Source organism: Myotis daubentonii, chromosome X, assembly GCF_963259705.1.
Source record: "Myotis daubentonii chromosome X, mMyoDau2.1, whole genome shotgun sequence".
NCBI classification, from domain to species: domain Eukaryota; kingdom Metazoa; phylum Chordata; class Mammalia; order Chiroptera; family Vespertilionidae; genus Myotis; species Myotis daubentonii.
The window spans coordinates 63,673,086-63,696,213 of NC_081861.1; the positions used below are offsets into that span (position 1 = coordinate 63,673,086).

At 41.0% G+C, this 23,128-nt stretch overlaps 1 protein-coding gene across 5 annotated transcripts in view; it reads right to left on the reverse strand.

The window, feature by feature from the left end:
• Positions 1 to 12,623, reverse strand: part of DIAPH2 (diaphanous related formin 2) — a 936,081-nt gene extending 923,458 nt beyond the window's left edge. For all 5 annotated transcript variants that reach the window (XM_059679396.1, XM_059679395.1, XM_059679394.1 and 2 more), the window contains exon 1: positions 12,220 to 12,623. In XM_059679396.1, the coding sequence (XP_059535379.1) occupies positions 12,220 to 12,351 (132 nt within the window). In that variant the 5' untranslated portion in view covers positions 12,352 to 12,623. The remainder of the gene's footprint in view (positions 1 to 12,219) is intronic.
• Positions 12,624 to 23,128: the final 10,505 nt, after the last annotated feature.

The window sequence follows — 23,128 nt, forward strand, 5'->3', positions numbered from 1 at the left end:
TCCAGGAGTCCTGTGTCTTCTGCAACCATCCAGAAAACAGCAACAGGTGGGTAAGCAGGATTAAAACCCAGACCATACATAATTCTTGACAAATATATGCAAGGCACTAAGAATGGCAATCAGTACACATGAGGTTGTTCATTGAGAATCACCTCTGAGCAGGCTTGAGTACTGTACTTGGTCAGTGAATCAAGGTAAACCACTGAGGGATCCAGCGGTTCTCAACCTGTGGGTCGCGACCCCTTTGGCGGTCAAACGACCCTTTCAAAGGGGTCACCTAAGACCATCCTGCATATCAGACATTTACATTACGATTCATAACAGTAGCAACATTACAGTTATGAAGTAGCAACGAAAATAATTTTATGGTTGGGTCACAACATGAGGAACTGTATTTAAAGGGCCAGAAGGTTGAGAACCACTGGATTAGACTGACCTAGGGCAGAGCCAGCATTCTCTAGGGTCCTGCATATAGAGCATGGTTAAAACATGGATGTGAACTTCACTGAACTGGGCTAACTCAGACTCCCGAAACAGGACAGTAACGTGAACTTGCATTTACACCCATTAGCATTCAGCATTAAACAGTTATTTTTCATGTTTGTTAACTTTCCGTCTAACTGAAACCCAGATGTCATGTATTTATGTTAGGGCAGATTCATTACTGCTCTCAATAACCTTTCATTCCCAGTACATTAGAACTGAATGGAAACTGGAAGACTGTTTATATCAACTCCCTTGTTTTACAGAACAAACTGACACCCAGAAAGAAGATAGATAAATGACTTACTTAGAGTTACATTTTCAAAGTAGTCACCTTACTCTCTACATAACCTCTTTAAACTGCCAGAAAGTAACTTTAAAAAAAAGACTTAATAGGATCAGTTAAACATCCCACTTGGCCTATTTCAACTCTGTATATAGCATATGAAATACTCTTAGACTCTATAAAATAAAATGTGGAGACTTGAAAAAGTCAAGTAATGGTACTAAGATCAAAATGTAGTTTCTACTAGTTTCTGGCAACATGATTGGCGATGGTATGGATGGAAGATGCTTTTAAATAAATCTCTATCACATTCAGTAATTGATTTCACATCCAATGGCCATCCTTCTGCATGTTATTTCTGTGGCCAGGCAATAGCATTCACCATTAATAATATTCGCTGAAACCAGTAAAAACCACAAGGAATCAGATGATCTTTAGAGGTAGCAACACACAAATGCTAACAATATTTAAAGGGAGGGGATCAAAAGCAGGAATTTGTAGCATAACATATCTTGATCCACAGTTAGCTACAACAGAGCTAGTACAAGAGTGTGGAAAATCAGGTCCTGAGCCCTGCACAATTTCGACTTTAAAGTATAACTAATGCCTCAATTCCATTTTATACAGAGATACAGACACTTAAAAACTTAGTATTTGGCCTCAGACCTACTCAACTTACATAAAAATGGAGCCCTTGGATCTCTGAGAAATTCTTAAGACCATCTGAAAACAATTTGATGAAGCAAGTATAGGCTTTACTGAGAAAGCCTAAGAATTTAGAGATTAGAGAACATGGGTTGGCCCTGCTTTGATAAAACAAATATATGAAAAGCCAAACCACCAGCATGGATATAATATCCAGGCCATTTTTTTTTTGCATTGTAAAATTATTCTTCCCTTTAATAGCTTGTTTAAAGACCATTAGCTACTCAACCAAAGGGGAGGAAAACTGTAAGCTAATGCACTGCCAATGAAAAACAAGCTGTGAGGTCAGCCTAAGAAAAGATTGTTGCTACTCACAAATGTTTTATGTACACACTGACTCTTCTAGAAAACATTGATTTTGTAATGCGAGGTACACAGCTGCAGAGCATATTATTAGAGTAAATGCTTCTGCCAAATTTATTTTAACCCATCTTAACTTGCTATATGTTCTGGCCTTATATCACAGGCAATGTAAATGAAAAGAAATTGAAGTTATGACACTAACTTCCCAAAAATGCAGTCTTATCCGTCACAGTCTATAACCATGTGAAGCGCGCGGAACAATAATGTCAAGAAAATTACTGGGAAGAGTGCAGAAAGTGAGGCGACTTAACTAAGTAATGAACAGAGTGAACCGGTAGCCTAGGTCCTCACGGACACAGGTCTCTACATTTGAGGATTGCAATAATTTAAAAGCACATGTAACCAGGTTTAGGACAACATGTTACATAGATATATGCCTTTTTTCCCCTAGAATCCATGACAAATGGAAATACCTATTCTAAATGAGATACTTAAACTCTGTCCCATGCCTTGCTAAATTCCCCATCAGGTTTCAGAACAAAATCCATCTGGTTTAAGTGCAGTAGCGAGCACACTGGCACCTTTGTGTGCTTTAGAAAATGTGGTCCCCTGAAAACATAGTCTTGTGACTGGGCACAAGAGATATGACCTCTATAGTATCTCATCCTTGAGTTGGGCCCCACCATACACAGTGGCCCTGGTCTCTAGCACACATATACTTTATTAAAGTTCAAAATATAAGTGTAAAGTCTACGTAAAGTCTTACACTCTATATATACAATCTTCCTAAACAGCTTCAGCAACCATAAAATCTCTAATGTTTAATAGCATATTATCAGTGACTGATTTCAAAACATATAAAACAACACCTCCATAGCTTTCTCTCTCCTGGACAAAGCAAAAGGAGGAAAGGCCATCTGTCCAGCCCCAACAATTATCACTCATCTCCTGTTTGGAGAAAAATTACTCCTCTGATTGGGTCAGTGAAAGGGCAGCCTAGAAGTTGCAGAGTGGAGATGGATTACTAAAAAGTTGTGAAATTATAAGCCTATCACCTCCCAGCACTAAATTACTCTCTGGAAGACAGTGGTTACACAATTTCTTTAGTAAATCTGTGTGGAGAGTAGGCCACTTGCCCAAGTTAATTCTCACACTTACCCACTCCACCCATACCCAGCCTCATTAGTGTAGCCTGGTTTTCAGTTTTAACCCCAAAAATGTTTAAATAAGGAACTTTAACAATTCAGAGTTCCTTATCCAGATTCAGCAACATAGAGTGTATGAAAAGGGCTAAAAACAAAGACACCTCAAGTACCAAAATGGCATTTGTATTGAAATAAAAACTAGAGCTGGTAACATAAACTTAGTTGTGTGTGTGTGTATCAAAAAGCTAGAAGAGCCCTTTACCTAGAGAACTCAAGGACACATTTCCTTCAACACTCTACAGCATTTCTCTGGGAGGAAAATTCTTACACATAAACCCCACCCCACATGACAAATTGCAAATGAAGAATGTATGATTACCCAACCAGTGAGTGGAGCCAAAAGTCTTAATCTGCTCTATTTCCTAGGGCACATGGCAGCTATTCTACGGAGTTTCTCCACACTCACATAGTCAACCTTTCCAGACACTTCTACAGAAGTAAAGACAGAAGAGTATTTAATTGGATGTAATACTTTATGGTAGCCCTTCATGTAGAATAACTTTGACTATGACTTCACCATTAATTTAAAGCTGTATTTGTTTAAGGAGTTCGGTGACATGTACATTAATTAGGCACACATTAGGTTAAAATCTAATTTTTTTTAGGCCATTGGAGATATTTGATTATGAATTGAATGTTAGGTGATGCCAAGGAATATGTTAATTTTTAAAGATGCAACAGTGACATAGTGGTTACATTTTTTTTAAGTCAGTAATTTTTAGAGATGCATACTAAGTACCTAGGAGTAAAAGGACATAATATCTGGGATTTGCATTAAAATACTTTAGCAAGAAACAAATAAAGGATGGATGAAGCAAATGTTGAAAATCAAGATAACTGAGTTTTTTCTTGTTATTATTTATTAATTATTGTATTATTTTCCATACGTACAACTGTATACCTACTTTTGTGCCATCCTATATGTGGGTAATGGATATGTGGTGGTTCATTAGACTATCCTCTCGACTCTATAGTATGTTTGAAATTTCATGTTTTATAGTCTTAATCAGCCCTTATTACAAAGAGAGTAGAAACTTAATTTTGTCTTTTACTTTTTAAAAATATATATTTTATTGATTTCAGAGAGGAAGGGAGAGGGAAAGAGAGATAGAAACATCAATGATGAGAAAGAATCATTGATTGGCTGCCTCCTTCACGCCCCCTACTGAGGATAGAGCCTGAAACCCTGAAGCCTGGGCATGTGACCTTGACCAGAATCGAAGCCGGAACCCTTCAGTCCTCAGGCCAATGCTCTATCCACTGAGCCAAACCTGCTACGGCGTCTCTTTCATTTTTTGGTGGGTGAGAGCAACTAACAAGTTAAGGTCAGATAAAAACTCCTCATAATTTTGAGCAGACCTTAAGCAGCACTTGTGGATATTTATCACAGTACAAGAAATAAGAATTTTTTTTAAAAGATTGTGCCCAATGTCTTTTTTCCCTTGGGTGAACACCAGAATTGCCAGGTGATTGACTCAGTAGCCTTTGGGGAACAATTCAATCCTAATGAAGTCGTGGATTCTACCCAGGCTGCCTAAATAGCCACCTAGAAGCTTGTCACTTGAAGTAGGCATCACACCTGTCAGAGCTCTAACAGAAGGAGAAACTGGCAGCCAATTCGCTGGTCTGTATTTAGTAGCAAGGTAGCTTCCTCTCCCTAAAGCAATACAAAAAAACCTTCATTAAGCCAAAGTTTGTGCAAGTGGTAATTAGTAAGAATTTCATTTTCTGCATTTCTTTCATGAGAAAGCACCAATACCCTTTTCCCCAGGCTGCTTCACGGAAGCAAGCAAGGATCGGGATTTGGTTGAGTGTCTGTCCAATACAGCCAGAGTAAACCATTTTAGACTGAAACTGATGCAGCCTGATCAGGTAAATAAGTTTTTAGTTAGTACGAGTTGATTTCTTTCTATTACTTACATTAATAATAAATAGCTATGTGAAAATATGTCTGGACCTTCCTTTGCATGCATCATTTTTGGGTAATCTTCCACATGGGTGTTTTCTACAAGATGCCCACTTGGATAGCAAATACATAGTCATAGTTCAAGTTACCTGGCCATCAACTTACTGGTAGATTCTTCAGGCTTGAGGCAAAAATAAAGTATCAAACAGCCAAAATCTAACAGAAGGAACTGGTCTCTTCTGCATGGCAGACTGAATCTAGGAATAGCAGAAAGTTCGGTCTTCAATAACAATCTCTGTGGTGCTAGAGATAACCAGCAATATTTAGGCAAATGTGCTGGTTCATGTAAATTAGCATATATTATGTATGTACTATTTTCAGAGCATCTTGTTATTTACAGTGTTCTTTGAGACCAGGTTGGAAAAGAATATGATTTCACTTCAGTGACATGTTACTACTGAGAGCTAGGTGGATTACAATTATAATTGTTCCAAAAAGGAACCAAAAAAAAAGAGAGAGATTGAATAATTTTACTCCTTCAGAGTCCCTGAAACATAAAGACTCAGTGTATTGCTAACTTTGACAATAAAAGTGCTAGTTTTTAAACTTATCTCTAGATCAGACCACTTAACACATCAGTGACTCAGTTTCCTTATTTGTACAACAGCACGATTCCTGACAAGACAGGTGTCATAAATATATAATTTTTTTATTTTATTGATTTTTTTACAGAGAGGAAGGGAGAGGGATAGAGAGCTAGAATCATCAATGAGAGAGAAACATCGATCAGCTGCCTCCTGCACACCTCTTACTGGGGATGTGCTCACAACCAAGGTACATGCCCTTGACCAGAATCGAACCTGGGCTCTTTCAGTCTGTAGGCCGACACTCTATCCATTGAGCCAAACCAGTTAGGGCAATATATAATTTTTAAATGCTTCCAAACCAAAGAAAAGAGTAACCTGGTTCTTTATAAAAAAGTACAATGACAAAATAGTTACACTCACATCTTATATTCATTCAATGGAAAAAATTATTAGTAAAAGGACAGAATGCGTAATGCTCCAAATGGACAAAATAATTGGGGAGAGAATAAGGAATCAATAAATGTATAACCAACCATATTATGGTACTATATCCTATGCTAGAGGCCCAATGCACGAAAATGCATGCAATAGTAGGCCTTTCTTCCCCCGGCTGTCGGCACCGGCTTCCCTCTGGCACCCAGGACCCAAGCTGCTTCCCTCCTCCAGCTGCCCGCAGGCCCTTGGGCTGGCTTCCCTTGGGCCACCCACAGGTACCCAGGACCCGGGCTGGCTTCCTTCCGGCCCCAGCTTCGTCAGGAAGGACGTCCAGAATGAGGTCCAGAAGACGTCTGGTCTAATTAGTATATTACCCTTTTATTATTATAGATAATAAAAGCCTAATATGCTAAGTGTCCAGTTGGCTGTTCAACCAATCAAAACATAATATACTAATGATATGCTAAAGCTGCTCAACAGCTCGCTATGACGTGCACTGATCACCAGGGGGCAGACAGTCAATCAGTCGCTATGACATGCACTGGGAAGACACTCTGACCAGTAGGTGAGCTTGCTGCTGGGGCTAGGCCAATCAGACTGAGCAATACAGGCCACACATGCCCTGGAGCCCTCCCACGGTTCCTCCCCGGCTGGCCAACCTCCCGCGTTCTCCTTGGCCCTGATCATGCACTGATGGGATCCCTCGACCTGGTCTGCTCCCTCTCACAATCAGGGACCCCTGGAGGATGTCGGAGAACCAGTTTTGGCCCGATCCCTCAGGCCAGGCCGAGGGACCCCACTGGTGCATGAATTTGTGCACCAGGATCTAGTATAATAATAGTAATGATAGAACTATCATATTGCAAGAAATCCATTGGCCATCTAACCACAATATATTTCACTCAGGTAATATAAGGGGTTAACGATAATGCTCTATATATTTGCATAGCAATATACAATTTCCTAATGCTTTCTCATTCAATTACTGTGATTTAGCTAAACCACTTTGTGAAGCAAATCAGGCAGACATTATCTCAGGACTCTCAGCTATTAATCAAAAGGTGCAAACTTCTGGTGTTAAATGGCTCATCAGAGATCACAAGCAAATAAAAGACTTGACAAACACTGGAGCTCAGGTCCTATGGCCCTCCATTCAGTACTCTGCCAATAATATGAAGTCTCCTACTAATAACAATAAAATCTTACTTGGATCATCATCCATTTTGATACTGTTTGTCTGCGTGGAAGTTCCGGCTCTGATATCAGAATAGTCCAAACAAACAAGGGAGTAAGGGAGTTCTACCAGCAAGAAGTTTCTTGAATTTCAAAATTAGAGAAATGACACAAAACAGTGTACAGAACAAGTTCATTTGATGGAGTACGTGCACTAAGTTAAAAAAAAAAAGGCATATAAAAGTAAACGTTTATTTTTTTTAAAGCCTCTTTTCAACAATTTACACTCTCAAAATGTCTGGCCTACAGAGAAAGAATTCCCAACAAATAATAATTTACTGAGTAGTTTTACCCCCAAGTACTGTCCTGCAAAGTTTTCAAGAAAAGGCATATAGCACGACCCTGGTCCAGAAGCACTTTAAAATCTTTGCAGATGCAAGATCAGCATATAACATTCAGACTCAAAATAGCTAGGACCTCAAAATAAAGAAAACCTTCAGTAAGGTGAAGTAATCAGTGAATGTTTAGTGGAAGAATGAGAGCATTTTGAGGCAGGAGCTGGGCTGTGTGAACCACAGGTGAGATTTCTAAAGGAGGACCAGAGTGAGCATTTCAGATGTGCTGAAGATATTCAGGGTGGGTGGCAGGAAAGAGAGGCCATGAAGTGACAGGAGGAGACTCAGATGCAGAAAAACTTGCAGAATAAACAGATGAGCTGCGATTGGAATCCAGGTCTCCAACTACAAACATCCAACTCTTCTACACCATTCTGCTCTTCCTAATAGGTCTTCTTGCTTCTATTCCAGTACGCCTCTCCAAGAAATTCTCCACTGTAGTGTTTCCTTCTGAAACACAATTCTGATCGAATCCATCTCCTGCTTAAATCTCTTCAATGACTTGCTATGGCTTTCACAAAAAAAGTTGAACCTCTAACATGACATACAAATACGCATCATGATCTGCATCATGATCTGTACTCCGTCTCTTTTCTAGTAGGTCAACCATGTGTACCCTTTGTTTCAGCCATTAACACCTGCCCACCGTTCCTTTATTGGACATGCTACTGTTTCTCTCTGTTTGCATACGTTGATCTTTCAACTTAAAATGTTTTCCCTTGCCTTCTTCTATTAATGGCCTATTCTTCAAGCCTTGGGGCAAATATCACCTACAATATTAGCCTTTCCTTACCACACTCCAGCATCCATTTAGATTTAGATGCCTCTCCATGATGATTTTACATCGTCCTCCTATGCATATTCCAATCATTCCTTATCACACAGCTCTTTAGTCTATTAATTAACTTCTCTGTCTTCGTTACTCTCCCTCCCCTTATATCACCAGCCCTAAGAATAATGTCTAGCACACCGTATATGCTCAGTAAATGTTTGTTACATAAGTGAAATAATAAAGTTCAAATTTTATCAATTAATATCAAACAGAATTTAGCCAATTAAAAACCAATAACCAAATACTCAGAAAGTTATTTAATAACCACAAAATTAAGTTCTGTTACTTCAAGTTACTAATTTAACTCTACTATCAAAGGAACCAAAGGCTTCAGGAATCATACAGAAACACAAAGTCAAAACACAAAAACACCACAGAATGATAAGCCACTCTACACCACTGTGTGTGTATGAGGGGTGTTAGTTCTACCTTAACACTAGCCTCTCTTAATGGTTAGGTCGCTGCCTTAAACATGTGGGATTCAATCATACCACCTCTAGAGCTCTCTCTAATTCTCGATTTGACAAAATACATTCCATGGTTGACATCAAGACACTAATTAATCTAAGACTCATGCTATTTGACGAGATGCTACAATCTGGGCCTCACCAGACAGTTACATGAAATACAAAGCTCTACTACTAATGAATTATTTAATATATGATGAATTCCCAAGTAAGGTTGCCTTCATTAAAAAGAATCAAAATAAAAGGATCATTATAAGGAGGCACAGATACATATGAATTTTGTTAAATTTTGACTGAATTAATCTTAAACAGAAGTCGTTAAAGTCCTGAAATGTATCTTTGAAAAAATTCTCACTAATACCCATCAAAAGCTGAGGATATAAAGCAGTGGTTCTCAACTTTGGCTGCACATTAGAATCACCTGGGAATCTTTTTAAAATCCTGATTTCTGGGCCTCATCCTCCGGAAATTCTGTTTCTTTGTTACTAATGTCATGGCCCCACCCCATAACAAAGAAGCAGAATTTCCTGAGGACGAGGCCCAGAAATCAGGTTTTTAAAAAGATTCCCAGGTGATTCTAATGTGCAGCCAAGATTGAGAACCACTGATATAAAGAAAAGCATAGTTCTTCAGTATAGAAAACATGCCTGCCTTCTCCAGTGTTCTAGAACAGTGAGGAACTAAAACGAAAACAACAGAATCATAATCCTTAAACTTTATGAACCCACTATACGATAGCTATTGAGTTAATTTTTCTACTTAGTGGAAACTTTCACCTTAGCTAATGCTATATTGACATTGTGTAATTAATTTCTTTTTATCCCCAGGTGAATTATCTTCAATATCAATCAGTCCTGTAGTCAGTGCTATTTCCCAGTAACTTCAGGTGGAATCAACTGGTGTTTTCTGTTTCCTTCTTTCTCTTTCTCTCTCTCTCTCTCTCTCTCTCTCTCTCTCTCTCTCTCTCTCTCTCTCTCTCTCCCTCTCTCCCCTCCCCCCCATCTGGTAACCCAATTTCTATAGGTGACAGATGCCTTTGAGAAACTGATGAAGGCCTTGGGGCCCATAAAACTGCATGTACCTATCTACCTACACTCAAATTTTTTCATACAATTTCAGGAGTTTAAGAACTGCTGTCCCCCACAATCACCTACACAAGTACTTTCTATTACCATATGGCTCTCTTTTATAATCCCACACGCAGACGAACACATGCACACAATTAAGGACTATTATACTGATTAATAACATAATACCCAAAATAATAACATTTAGTCTAGATAAAGCTTTATTTTACTAGCAATATTTTAAGTTAAGAATTCCAGATGAACTTTTATCTAAAAGGCCTTTGAAGAAAATGTTGAGCACTTCAATAAGACAACTCAAAATAAGGAGTAAGGCATTTATCAAAAGAAGTTTACCAAGTCTTGTTGTTTGGTCAACTTGCTTGTCTCAAAAGAGTGCTGAAATATCTTCCTAAATTTGTATTTCTTAACTCTGACACATCTGCTCGTAAAATCAGGTAAGGCCCAAAAGTTGTATTTGAGCAAAAAAAGAAAGAAATTCCCACTGATATTAACAAACACTTGGATTTAAATACTTGTCCTACTACAAATAGTAACTACATCAAGCTATGTTCAACCCCCAACAGTGTCAGCTAGGAACTGAAAGTGACACCACCTCATAACTATCTAGTTACCTTGTGGAAGCAAGTAAAACATAAAAGATAAAACAGGACAAATGGCCAAAGGGAAGAGAAGAATGTAATCAAGGTGTTATTTACCAACAGGCAGAGATAATTGCTTTCTCTTGGGAGAATACTTCCTAAAACTGAAAGGTTCTTGCTGGTTGCACCAAACTATTCGTGGAAACTATCAATTCACTTTTATTTTTGCTTAAACTTTTAATCACTGTTTAAACCACAGTTTTGTGCTGGGTCAAAAATAAAAAGAAATATGACCACTCTTTTACCACAAACTGATAAATTTCAAAATCACAACATCCAAATTTTTAAGTACATTAAACTTTGGTGATACACTCACAAAACTTTTCTAACTTTCATGATGGTGAGGGCACCCATTAAGCCCAGCATAGACCATTCACAAAGACCTTGTGCCTCAGTTTCCTCACTTGTAGTTACTGGGGTAACAAGACACATCAAATAAGTAAATTCTCAATTTGCCTCAAGTTAGGGTGGAATTGACGAGACTTTCAAGTTGTCATTTTTTTCTACCCAACTGGGTCCTTTCCCACATAATGGAAGGCTGTGTATTTCCTGAAACTGTAACACTTTGACCACTGTTTTCCAATATGAAAGGCAAATAGGCGGCAAGAGAAGTTATAGCAGGTACACACCAAATTGGCCAGATGCCATAAGAAAGGCTTCAGTTAAGTCACCCTCTCCTTCCTAATTATAATCAAGTTGCTGGTTAAAACTGAAAACTAGCTGAGCAACATGTGGCTTGTGCTTCCGAGCTAGAGGAACGTTAAGACAGGAGTATCTGCTGACTTTGTGCAGGCAAACCGTTTCCCTTCCTGCCACCCGAATTAGAAAGTTTACCAAAAAAAAAGAGGAACCCTTTTTACTGATGAGTAGAGGGAACTCCAGTATTTCCCAATGCAATACCGGGCCCATCGATTTCATTCCTCTGCACATGAAGTCAGTGGCAGGAAATGGACTGCCACCACTGCTTCCCACACTCAGGACGGTGAGGCTGGTGCAGTCAGGCTGCCTGGGAGAGTTCTCAATCAACTAAGTGGGAGCGCTGGCTGCCTCCGCCTATTCACACACGACAGTTGGTGGTACCTCACCCAGCCTCCAGCTCCCACGCTCCCCCCACTCTTCCCAAGAAACGTTTCTTGGGAGAGCACATGGAGAGGCAAGGGGGAAGGCGCACGTAGGCGTCTCTTAGATTTCTGGTAAAGTGGGAAGACTGGGGCGGGGGGGGGGGGGGCGCTACGTTGTGTGTGTTTTGTTTCATGGGATTTTTTCATTTTGGAAGCCTGTGGGTGGGCTCCCAAGTACTTGGACTGCAGGGAAGCGCGGTTTCCCAGCCCGGACCCTAAAAGCGTTAAAGAGGCGAAACCCAGCAGCTGACAGGGGTGGGAAGGGAAGGGAATCGCGCAAAGAAGGTTTGCGCCCACAAGTTGGACAAAACAACGGACCCTGCCCAGTACTCGGGGTCTCCCCAAGTTGGGGTGGGGCCTTTCTCCTTCCCAGGCTGACACGAGTGAGAAAGGGGTTAAGTGGAAAAGGGGGTGCTCTTCCGCCCCCACGCCGTCTCCGCGCCTCGGCGTGGCCGCTCGGAGCGGCTCCCCGAGTTGCACAGCGAGGTCGCGGTCACCCTTGGGAGGGGGCCCCGGGTGCCCCCGCGCTCAACGGCAGGAGGATCCCGGGGCTCTCGCTGTCCCCAAGGCCGGCGGGGGCTGCGGGAGCACTCACCAATTTGGGTTTGTTTTTCGTTTCCTCTTCGTTGGCGGCCCGGCTCCCCACGCTCCGCTTGTTGCTCCGGCCCCCACTGGGTTCCTCGCTGCCGCCTCCCGCTCCCGACGCCGCCGCCCCGGGCTGCTCCATCTTTCTCCGGCCCTGTCACCTGTGCCCTGTCACCCCACCTCTCCGCCACTGAGGAAGCCCCTCGGGGTGGTCCCGCGGCCCCGCGCTGATTCGGGAGCACCTCTCCCTGGGAGGGCGTGTGTCTGTCTAGGGAGCAGCAGATTTCAGGCCCTCGGGACTCCGGGAGCCCAGGCACCCCTGACGCCGCACGCCGTTGCCACTACTCGGCGCCGGGGCAAGCCCTGCCCCTGAGCAGCTGCAATTACCACTACCGCCGCCGCCGCCCTCAGGGCGGTGTTTAGGGTGGAGAAAGTGCGTGCCTATCTCTTTAAGAGGCCTCCACACACGTGATTCATCAAAGTGCCCGCAGCCAGCGCCTGGGCGCCGAGAACTGCTTCCTACTCCCGTGCCACCGGCAGGGCCACTGCCACTGAGCATGCCCGGCGCGGTGACCGCAGCCCAAGGAGAGGACTTGAAGCGGTGGTTAAGCACTGATTTCACGTCCAAGGGGCCTTGCGTGAATGGGAGGGAACTAGTCCAGAGAGAGGAGGTGTAGCCCATTGTAGAGATGGGGAAACTGAGGGCTGGGAGGATTCACGTGTGAGTTTCACTGCAGAAGCTACCTGAGTAGCAGCTTTCACGGGTGTAGGCCAGAGCACCTTCCCAGGCGGCGGCCTTGCTGGGGGGTGGGGGGGTGTGTTCTGCTACGCCCTGTGGGAGGGGTTGATTGGCAAGGCAGCTGGCATCCCTTACAGCGCTGATGAATTGCCTAGCCCTGTGGGTCAAAGTGGAAAGAGTGGGTGCTTTCTGTTGCCATGATTGCATAGCGCCAAAGAAATAGTCTTTCTTTATTCCCATGCTGCTGGGTTGTAAAAGCAGCAGGTACCTGCCACTTAACCCCCAAGTGGATGTAAGGCTTTTTAACCACAGCACCTAGAGAGAGCGAACAATTGGATTGAGTGCTATTCCCAGTTTCCCGAACTACTTTGGGTGTAGGGTTGTTGTGGGGAGTGAAAACGATCACGTGTGTCCAAACTTTGTTTAACATGTAAACCCCTAGACCAGCGGTTCTCAACCTGTGGGTCGTGACCCCTTTGGGGGTCGAACAACCCTTTCACAGGGGTCACCCAAGACCATCGGAAAACACATATATAATTACACATTGTTTTTGTGATTAATCACTATGCTTTAATTATGTTCAATTTGTAACAATGAAAATACATCCTGCATATCAGATATTTACGATTCATATCAGTAGCAAAAGTACAGTTATGAAGTAGAAACGAAAATAATTTTCTGGTTGGGGGTCACCACAACATGAGGAACTGCATTAAAGGGTCGCAGCATTAGGAAGGTTGAGAACCACTGGTCTAGACAAAGGCTCCGTGTCTGTGCAGCAGCAGCAGGGCACTGCCAGTATTGTTAGTCATTAAACCTTGAGTTATCAGGAAGAGGCCCACGCAATATTTTTCCATCCTTTATTAACAGAGCCCTTTAATAAAAATAATGTTTGCACTGAGAACATTCAAGGGGCAGAGCAGGGTTTGAATGAACCACCGTCATAAAATAAAAGCTCATATGCTAGAGAAGCTCCATGAAATGTAAGTTCAGATACCAAGTCTAAACATGTCCATATGCCTGTTACTCAGATACCTTCAGGCTGACTCCTTTTGCCCTTCTCCCCTTCCACCTAAATTCAACTCTGCTGAATCTATTTTGTTTATGAACATATTTATTGAGTGTGTTAGAATAAATTGGACTATGCTATAGGCATGATGAGGCAATTAACTTGGACAGTAGAGTGAAAAGAAAGTTAGATATCAACAGTTTTAATCCCTGCACTGCCATTAACTATCTTCTTAATCATGCTGATGATAAACTACCCAGGGCCAGCAGAGAAGAGGGAATGCAAGCTCCCAAAGAGGGTAGACAGGGAGCCCTATGGTAAATTTGCTTTGTTGACGTTCCTCTTTGACTTAAATTTTGATGTATATTTTGAATTTGACTCGCTACACATGTGCGTGCATGCACACACATGATTTAAATTTCTTAAATGTCTCCCCCACTGAAAAGTTGCATGAAAATGGATGCTGCAAAAAGATGTGACCTGTTTGCCCAATGCTTTCACATAATTCCTGTTTGAGAGATATAGATATAGGTCATTGCTGGGGGGTTTTCAAACTCAAATGGTGCTCACCTGGGCCAGTTTTCTCAGTGGATAGAGCATCGGCCCTTGGACTGAAGGGTTGCAGGTTTGATTCTGGTCAGGGGCACATACCTCAGTGGCAGGCTTGATCCCTGGCCCTGCCTGGCTGGGGCATGTGTGCAAAGCAACCAATTGATGTGTCTCTCTCACATCCATGTTTCTCTCTGTCTCTCCCCCTCTCTTCCATTCTCTCTAAAAATCAATGGAAAAGTATCCTTGGGTGAGATTAATAAAACAAAAGGAAAGATGCTCAATAATCTACTCAGTAAGACCTTTACTGAACTCCTTAGAGTACACCAGGTGATATAAAGAGTGCGGTGGGTTATACAGATGAAGCGGACATTGTTTCTGCCACTTAGAACAGAGATGGCGAACCTATGACACGCTTGTCAGAGGTGACATGCGAACTCATTTTTTTGGTTGATGTTTCTTTGTTAAATGGCATTTAAATATATAAAATAAATATCAAAAATATAAGTCTTTGTTTTACTATGGTTGCAAATATCAAAACATTTCTATATGTGACATGGCACCAGAGTTAAGTTAGGGTTTTTCAAAATGCTGACACGCCAAGCTCAAAAGGTTCGCCATCACTGACTTAGAACCTTACAGTCTACTGGGAGAGGCAGACGGTTACAGAGCCACACTTCAGCACAACAGATATGAACTGGGAGCCCAGGAGCACAGGAGGGAAGTACCCACTGGAATGTCAGAGGCTCTGGATCACCTTCCCAAAGAGGATGATGTTTGAGCTGAGTCTTAAAGGTGTAAAGTCAGTAAGTATTTCTTGACAGCCTACTGAGTGTTAGGTATTGTGCGAGGTTTTGTGGGTATGCTGGTGAACAAGACAGATGTAGTTTGCTCTTATGGAACTGTCCAGCTATTGGGAAGGGTATTAAGCAAAAATATATTGAGTGATCACAAAGCAAAGAAGGTGAGTGAAGAACATTCTAAGCCAGTGGTCGGCAAACTCATTAGTCAACAGAGCCAAATATCAACAATACAACGATTGAAATTTCTTTTGAGAGCCACATTTTTTAAACTTACACTATATAGGTAGGTACATTGTTATTAACTTAGTTAGGGTACTCCTAAGGCTTAGGAAGAACCACACTCAAGGGGCCAAAGAGCCGCATGTGGCTCGTGAGCCGCAGTTTGCCAACCACAGTTCTAGGCAAACAAAATAGCAATAGCATGTGCAGAGACCCCGTGGTTAAGAAATTGGGGGCGTGGGGCGGGGGCTGCTGTTAGCAAGAGAAGCAAAGCACATAAGCAGCTTCCAGATCATGAAGTTCCCTATGTGTAGGTCTCATTGGTGTGGTTTTAAAAGGGGGGGAAGGCGTTGCAATACAAAGACTTCTGTTTGGAGGCTGTAAATAGACTAAAAAATGGATTGCCAGTATTTTGAATGTAAGATTGGGCTTCACCACCCTCACTCGGGCCAGGCAGAGCAACATTTAAAATCAAGTTAAAGGTACATGTAAAACATGCGTCATCTACATTGGGCAAGTGAGAAACTGTCCCTGAGATGGCTTACACTTGACTTTATGGTGGTTATCTCAGTCCCGTCTGAATTCTTGATGTTTGTTGTTCAGCATTTTGCTCTAGTTAATTACAAACACTCTTCCTTCAGGCATCAGGGTCCTTGGCCTCTCTTGGAAGTTGACACACAAAGGAGCCACTGCTCTCCTGCAAGAACACTTTGTCCACTGATTACGAACCAGGCACCGCACCAAGTGCACTCCCGAAGCTGATGTGACTGCAGCTGCATTTCTTGATTTTTCCCTTTCTGAGGCACAAGTAAGCTTGTGGATGGAGAGACAACTTTTCTCAGATGCTGAAGAAAGGAGGTTACCACCATCAGTTGGGATATCAAACGTGTATGTTAGAGCCACTGACCTTTTGGTCTCTCTGTCTGGCCTCTCATGAGTCTAGCACCCAGTGAGCACTAGAAAGCTAGCCTTGGGAGAAAAGAAGGATAAAAGGCTGCTAGGCTCTAGTTATTTTCATATTAATCTTAGACCCATCCATTAACCCAGAGGTTTCTGATGATCCTTATAATCTTCCCCTGGCTTTCTGTGTCTCCCTTCTGCTGCCTGTTCTCATCTAAACAATCTGAGCCATTAATAGAGAAATTAAAGGAAATAGAGATTAAACAAATATGAGAAGTAACCACCTTCAAGGACATTGAAAAATATTTATGAATTAAAGGTTGCCTAAAGTCAACAAGTATTTATTAAGCATGTACTATACAGCCAGCACCACACTAGATGTCCAGCAGATAAAAAAAAAAGTAGCAGGCATTCTGCGATATTGTCACATGTGTCTTCCTAAAAAATCTCTTGTTCAGCAAAATTGCACACTAAAAATAACAGGACTTAAATCCAATGCAACTTTGTAATCGGAGCACTAATGAAAACAATAACCTAATAAACACACTCACGAGATTACATCTCCACTGGCTTTTGTACCCACCATCACCGTCATCAATGCTCAGTAGTCTTCATGCTTCCTCTTCCCCAATGTGAGTCCTCAAAGGCAGTCACTTTGAATAGTCGTCGTTTTCATCAGAAATTACAATCTAATCGAGGAGGACCCAACTTTTACAAAATGCACAGTGTAAGGTCTTCACAGCTTCATTATCAATACTCATAGCTTCATCAGATAGTCTAATGTGGAAAATGCAGTTGTTGAAGCCACTAAAGGGGCAGAGTCTTTATGCAGAATTCTTCTTTTTTTCGAAAAGTCTTCATATATTGCTAAGATTTCTCCTTAATTGTGAGAAAGCTTGCTCCTGATCACGGCAAAACTAAAAATGCTAAGAAAGTTCATCCATGAACCAACCAGCTGAACTTCTACCTTATTTTGACATCGTTCTTCTATTTACCAATCGCGAATGTGCTATTCGTGGTACATAAACACTTATAGTGGGGCAGACTGGGAAATGTAACATCTCTGCCATTCATAGGTACCAAATCTAGTCCAGAAGACAAATGTGGGGAACAGTAAGAGGGAATTAGTTGCCTAACTTGGAGGTACTGACTCTAAATTCAACATAATATAGGGAAGGGATGAGATTAGTTGGGCCTAGAACAAATGAAGTTTTCACGGAGGAAGTAAAACTTGAGTTCATGAGCTATGAAGCAGAAATCAGACTTGAAGGGGCAAAGCAAATAAAGGAAGTAAGAAAAAGACAACACATGGAATGGCCTGGAGACAATACTGAAGGGTAATGCTGCGAGGCCCCAGGGCTTGACTAGAATGGTGAGAACATAGATGTTGAATAATAGTAGGAAACATGGTTATCCCCATAGCATTTTCCTGCTATGTAATCACATTTGAATGTAAGATACAGCAGTAGTCACTGATAAGGATCTTTAGCAGGAATGTTATAAAATAAAGAAGTTATTTTAAGGAGCTGGTCTGGCAGAATAACTCGTCTCTGCAGAAGATTGTCAAACTTATTTTCCTTAGTACAAGTTATTTTTTTCTAAATCAAACTCTTCATAGAATCCCAATATACACAGCAGTTACAAATCAAGCTGACCTGTTTGAAATTAGCATGGAGCAGAGACCATAGCCCGGCTCATGTCCCCTGAGCTTCTTTCTCATCCTCTGAGGTGAGCCTTTGAGGCCCCACTGCTGAACTCGAGCTAAAACTAGATAAAGTCCCACTGGACAGGTCATGAGGATTGGAACTAGAGTGACCCCAAAAGAAATGAGGCAAAAGAAATGAATCCAAGAGATTTGTGAAAACACACACACACACACACACACACACACACACACACACAGTTATATCCAGGAAACAAAGCGGGAGAGAGAATTACTAAAAGAAAAGGAATTACTAAAATGTTGGCCCAAGGAAATTAAAACCTAGTGGTAAACTGGGAGATATTATCTCAACAGGTGCTTGTCATTGGCAGGCAGTCAGACCAAGGAGCCTGGTACCCAGAAAGTAATGACACTAATTAGGGCAGAACAAGGAAGCTAAGAAGGCTTCTGTAGTCACCAACAGGACAAATCCAGATAGGCAGGTAAAACAGAAGGAGTTGAGGAACAGTAGACAATGGGCAGACAGACAGCTAACCTCTGAAGTGCAGCAATGGATGTCCTAGCAGGCAGGCATAGAACAGAATCCAGACAGTCTGCTGGCAAACAATAGGCAGAGGTTGAAGCAAGCAGTATATAACGGGAATCTACTCTTGGGGATTGGGATTAAGAAGCCAATTAGCAATCCTGCAAGACAGTGGTTCTCAACCTTGGCTGCACATTAGAATCACCTGGGAATCTTTTTAAAATCCTGATTTCTGGGCCTCATCCTCTGGAAATTCTGTTTGTTTCTTTTTTTTGTTATGGGGTGGGGCCACAACATTAGTAACAAAGAAACAGAATTTCCGGAGGATGAGGCCCAGAAATCAGGATTTAAAAAAGATTCCCAGGTGATTCTAATGTACGGCCAAGGTTGAGAACCACTGCTGTAAGAGATCTGGCAAGACAGTGCTAAACAAGGCAGGACACCAGGCCTAAAGGAATCAGACTATCAAATGAAGTCCATGAAGAGAGGCAGACCCGGGCGAAGAAAAATGGTACTCAAGACACACAGAGTAGAACCAGAAGCAACAGATCCATGTGATGCTGACTAAGCCACTGAAATACCAAAATACTGCTCCTTAAATCCTCACTGATTAGGAGCAGGACTGGTCCCAGTGGGGAAAAGTGAACAACAAGAAAACACAATAATGCTTACTTACCTGCAGGTAAAAGTTAATATGTTCAGTTGTGACAATTACAGGGTTTGGGAAGCAGGCTGCCAAGCAGCTAAAACACAACCCTACAAAAATTAGCCCGAGAGACAGTAATGCCCATTTATCCTTTTGGTGAAAGTGTTGAGACTGATAGAGACCAAGAACTGCCATGTTCATGCCTCCTATAGTTTTATACAGTATGTTGACAATCAAAGCTTTCAATTTTATCTGGAAAATATGCTTCTAACAAAGAACAGCCTTCCTTGTTCTACATTAATCAAAGCCCCAAAGTGATTTTCAAGAGTGATTTAACATATTATAAATGGTAATTGTCCAATCTATACATTACGAAGACATAGGTGCAGTAATAAACAGTGAGAGAAACATTTTTAATTTGCTTGTTAAAGTACGTGGATCAAAGAAACACACACGGGTGTTTATAGGGATGCTATTTATTTTATGAAGTTGAGGGTTTTTATAATCAGTATAAGCAGTCTCTTTGAAGATGAGTACAGTTCAAAAGTGGACTACAATTATGCAATTAAAATCTATTGTCGCTTGTACTTTGTGGTTTGTGTTTGTTTTCTGACCTTTACAAAATATAATTAATTACATGACAATTAAGGAACATGTGTTTGACATCTGCAAAAAATAAAAACAGGTTTTCATATCTGGTCATCAATAGTTAGGCAAACCAGGCTGGCGTGACTCAGTGGTTGAGCATCGAGCTATGAACCTGGAGGTTACGGTTCAATTCCCCGTCAGGGCACATGCCTGGGTTGTGGGCTCAATCCCCCATGAGGGGTGTGCAAAAGGCAGCTGATCAATGATTCTCTCTCATCACTGATGTTTCTATCTCTCCTTTTCCCTTCCTCTATGAAATCAATAAAAGTATATTTTTAAAAAGTAGTGAGGCAAGTTTTAGAAATAAGTTTATTTGTGTTATATGTAATCCCCTTATAAATTCTAATGGCTTTATTGAGATATAATTCACATATAATACAATTCACCTTTTAAAGTGTACAATTCAGCAATTATTTTGTATATTCACAGAGTTGTACAACCATCACTGCAATCAACTTTAGAATATTTCCTCACACCAAAAAGAATCCCTTCCATAGCCATCACCCCTTCCCCAGCTGTAGGCAACCATTAATCCACTTTATGTCTCTGTAGATTTGCCCATTCTGGACATTTCACTTAAATGGAATCATATAATATATGGTGTTTTGTCACTGGCTATTTTTACTCAGAATAATATTTTCAAGTTTCATCCATGCCACATCAATTTTTATTTATTTATTATTACCTATTTATTTCTTGGACACAAGTCAGTTGTTTAAGCTACCTACACAGTGACAAACATATACCTACTTACAACTGCAAAAAGTTGATATTTTCATGTGAACTCCAATCTTGTCCCTCCTCTCCTGGCAAAACTAGGAGATTTTAGGGTTTGATTTTTCTATACAATAATATAATAGAGGAATTTCTTTCTGACCCAGGCCTGATGTCTGATGCTTTGTGGAAATAACCACAACCACCATATTAAACCAAGTATACATTATGTACCAGAACTTTGGAAGTTTATACTAATTAATTAAGTCAACACAGAAACTAATTATATTACATTTTACCTAATACAGTAGCAGAGAATATATAGGTCTTGTCTTAGTTTTAAGTCTTCCATTCCAACATTATTAGAAGCTAAAATATTCATCTACATTGGTGTCAGATTCATTCAGAAGGCCTTTGAGATTTGCACATGGATTTTTTTCTATTTTTTCTTTTAAGCCTTACCCAAGGATATGTTTTTTTTAATTGTTTTATTGCTTAAAGTATTACAAAGGGTATTACATATGTCTCCTTTTTTCCCCCGCCCTTGACAATCCCCTGGCCTCCCCTACCCCCAAGTATCTTATGTCCATTGGTTATGCTTATATGCATGCATATAAGTCCTTCGGTTGATCTCTTACCACCCCCCCCCCCTTCTGCCCCCTACCTTCCCTGGCCTTCCTGCTGCAGTTTGACAGTCTGGTTTTTTATAATTGATTTTAGAGAGAAAGGAAGTGAGAGAATGTTTTTTATTGATTTTAGAGAGAGAGGAAGGGAGAGAAGAGAAACATCCATATGAAAGAGAAACACAGATCAGGTGCTTCCTGTATTCACCCCAACCAGGGATTGAACCCACAACCCAGGCATGTGCCTGACCAGGAATGGAACCTGAAACCTTTTTGGTATACAGAATGACTCTTCAACCAACTGAGCCACAGGGCCAGGGCTGCGGATTAATTTTTAAGAAACTTTTTGGGAAAGACTTTTGGTCACTAGGACTGACAGAGACTCAGTATTTAATTTTATTTTACTTGTTTTTTCAAATAGCTCTGTAACATAGGCCTCCTGCTGCCTTCAAAACATAAAGGCTAAGGTAAGCTGTCACCTCCTCAGTACTGGCAGCTTTATCTCACACCTGTTATTATACAAAGGCAGACCTGCCTTTAAACACTGTGAACTAACCCTGATTTGCATGAAAATGTTCATCCTTTAATCCCTAACGGTGTTGTTGCTTCACACCAGGGGCGGGGAACCTTTTTTCTGCCAAGGGCCATTTGGATATTTATAACATTATTCATGGGCCATGCAAAATTATCAACTTAAAAATTAGCCTGCTACATTTGATCAAACATTTAATTAACCCACCCCTAATGCCTTTGCAGGGCCAGACCAAATGATTTCATGGGTCTTATATGGCCTGCGGGTGAGACGTTCCCCATGCTGCTTTGGCTTCATTGGCATCCAAAGTCAAAGATACACAGTGCTGAGGTTAATCACAAATGTACAGAATAAAGCTTTTCCACTGCAGGCACAGCCCCATTGTATGGCTCTATGATGATTATATAACTACTAGTAGCCCGGTGCACAAAATTCGTGCACATTAAAAGGGAATTAATTGCCCTAACCGGTTTGGCTCAGTGGATAGAGCATCAGCTTGAGGACTCAAGGGTCCCAGGTTTGATTCTGGTCAAGGGCATGTATCTTGATTGCAGGCACATTCCCAGTGGGGAGTGTGCAGGAGGCAGCTGATCAATGTTTCTCTCTCATCGATGTTTCTAACTCTCTATCTCTCCGTAAAAAATCAGTAAAATATATTTTTTTAAAAAGGGAATGAATTAGAGGAGATATTTTAATATTGCTATTTGTCCTTTCTCTATAATAGAAGTGTGAGAGATGAAAGGAAATTAGTAAAATGTAAATGAAAATAATATATAAATTTATTAATAAATAAACAGTAACAAAAGGATATAACAACAACAGAGGCATGATATAAAAACGACAAAAACATGATATGAAACAACAAAAACATGATATGAAAACAACAAAAACATGATATAAAAACACAGTGATGCAAACAATGACTTATAAAGTGATTAAACTTTTTCTAATATCTCCCTGTACAACACATTATGAGGGAAAACACTTTCAGAGTGCTTGACTAATTTCCCTTGTGATGAAGTATTTAGAACTTTAACTGTAACATCACATGCTCTTCAAACTTGAGAGAAAGTAACATATAACTGACCATGTGGGAAAACGGGTTGAGGTAAGAATATGCCCACTCTGTCTAGAGTTTGTCCTTGTGATTTATTAATAGTCATCACAAATGCTGGCATCACGGGAAACCATCATCGAATCAATTTAAATGGGAGGCCAGTGTCAGATGGGGACAAATTAATTCTTGGAATCAGAACAACCTCTCCCTCTGCAGATCCTGTTAATACTTCAGCTTCGATATTGTTAGGTCATAATCTTTTGATAATAAATCTGGTACCATTACAAAGACCCC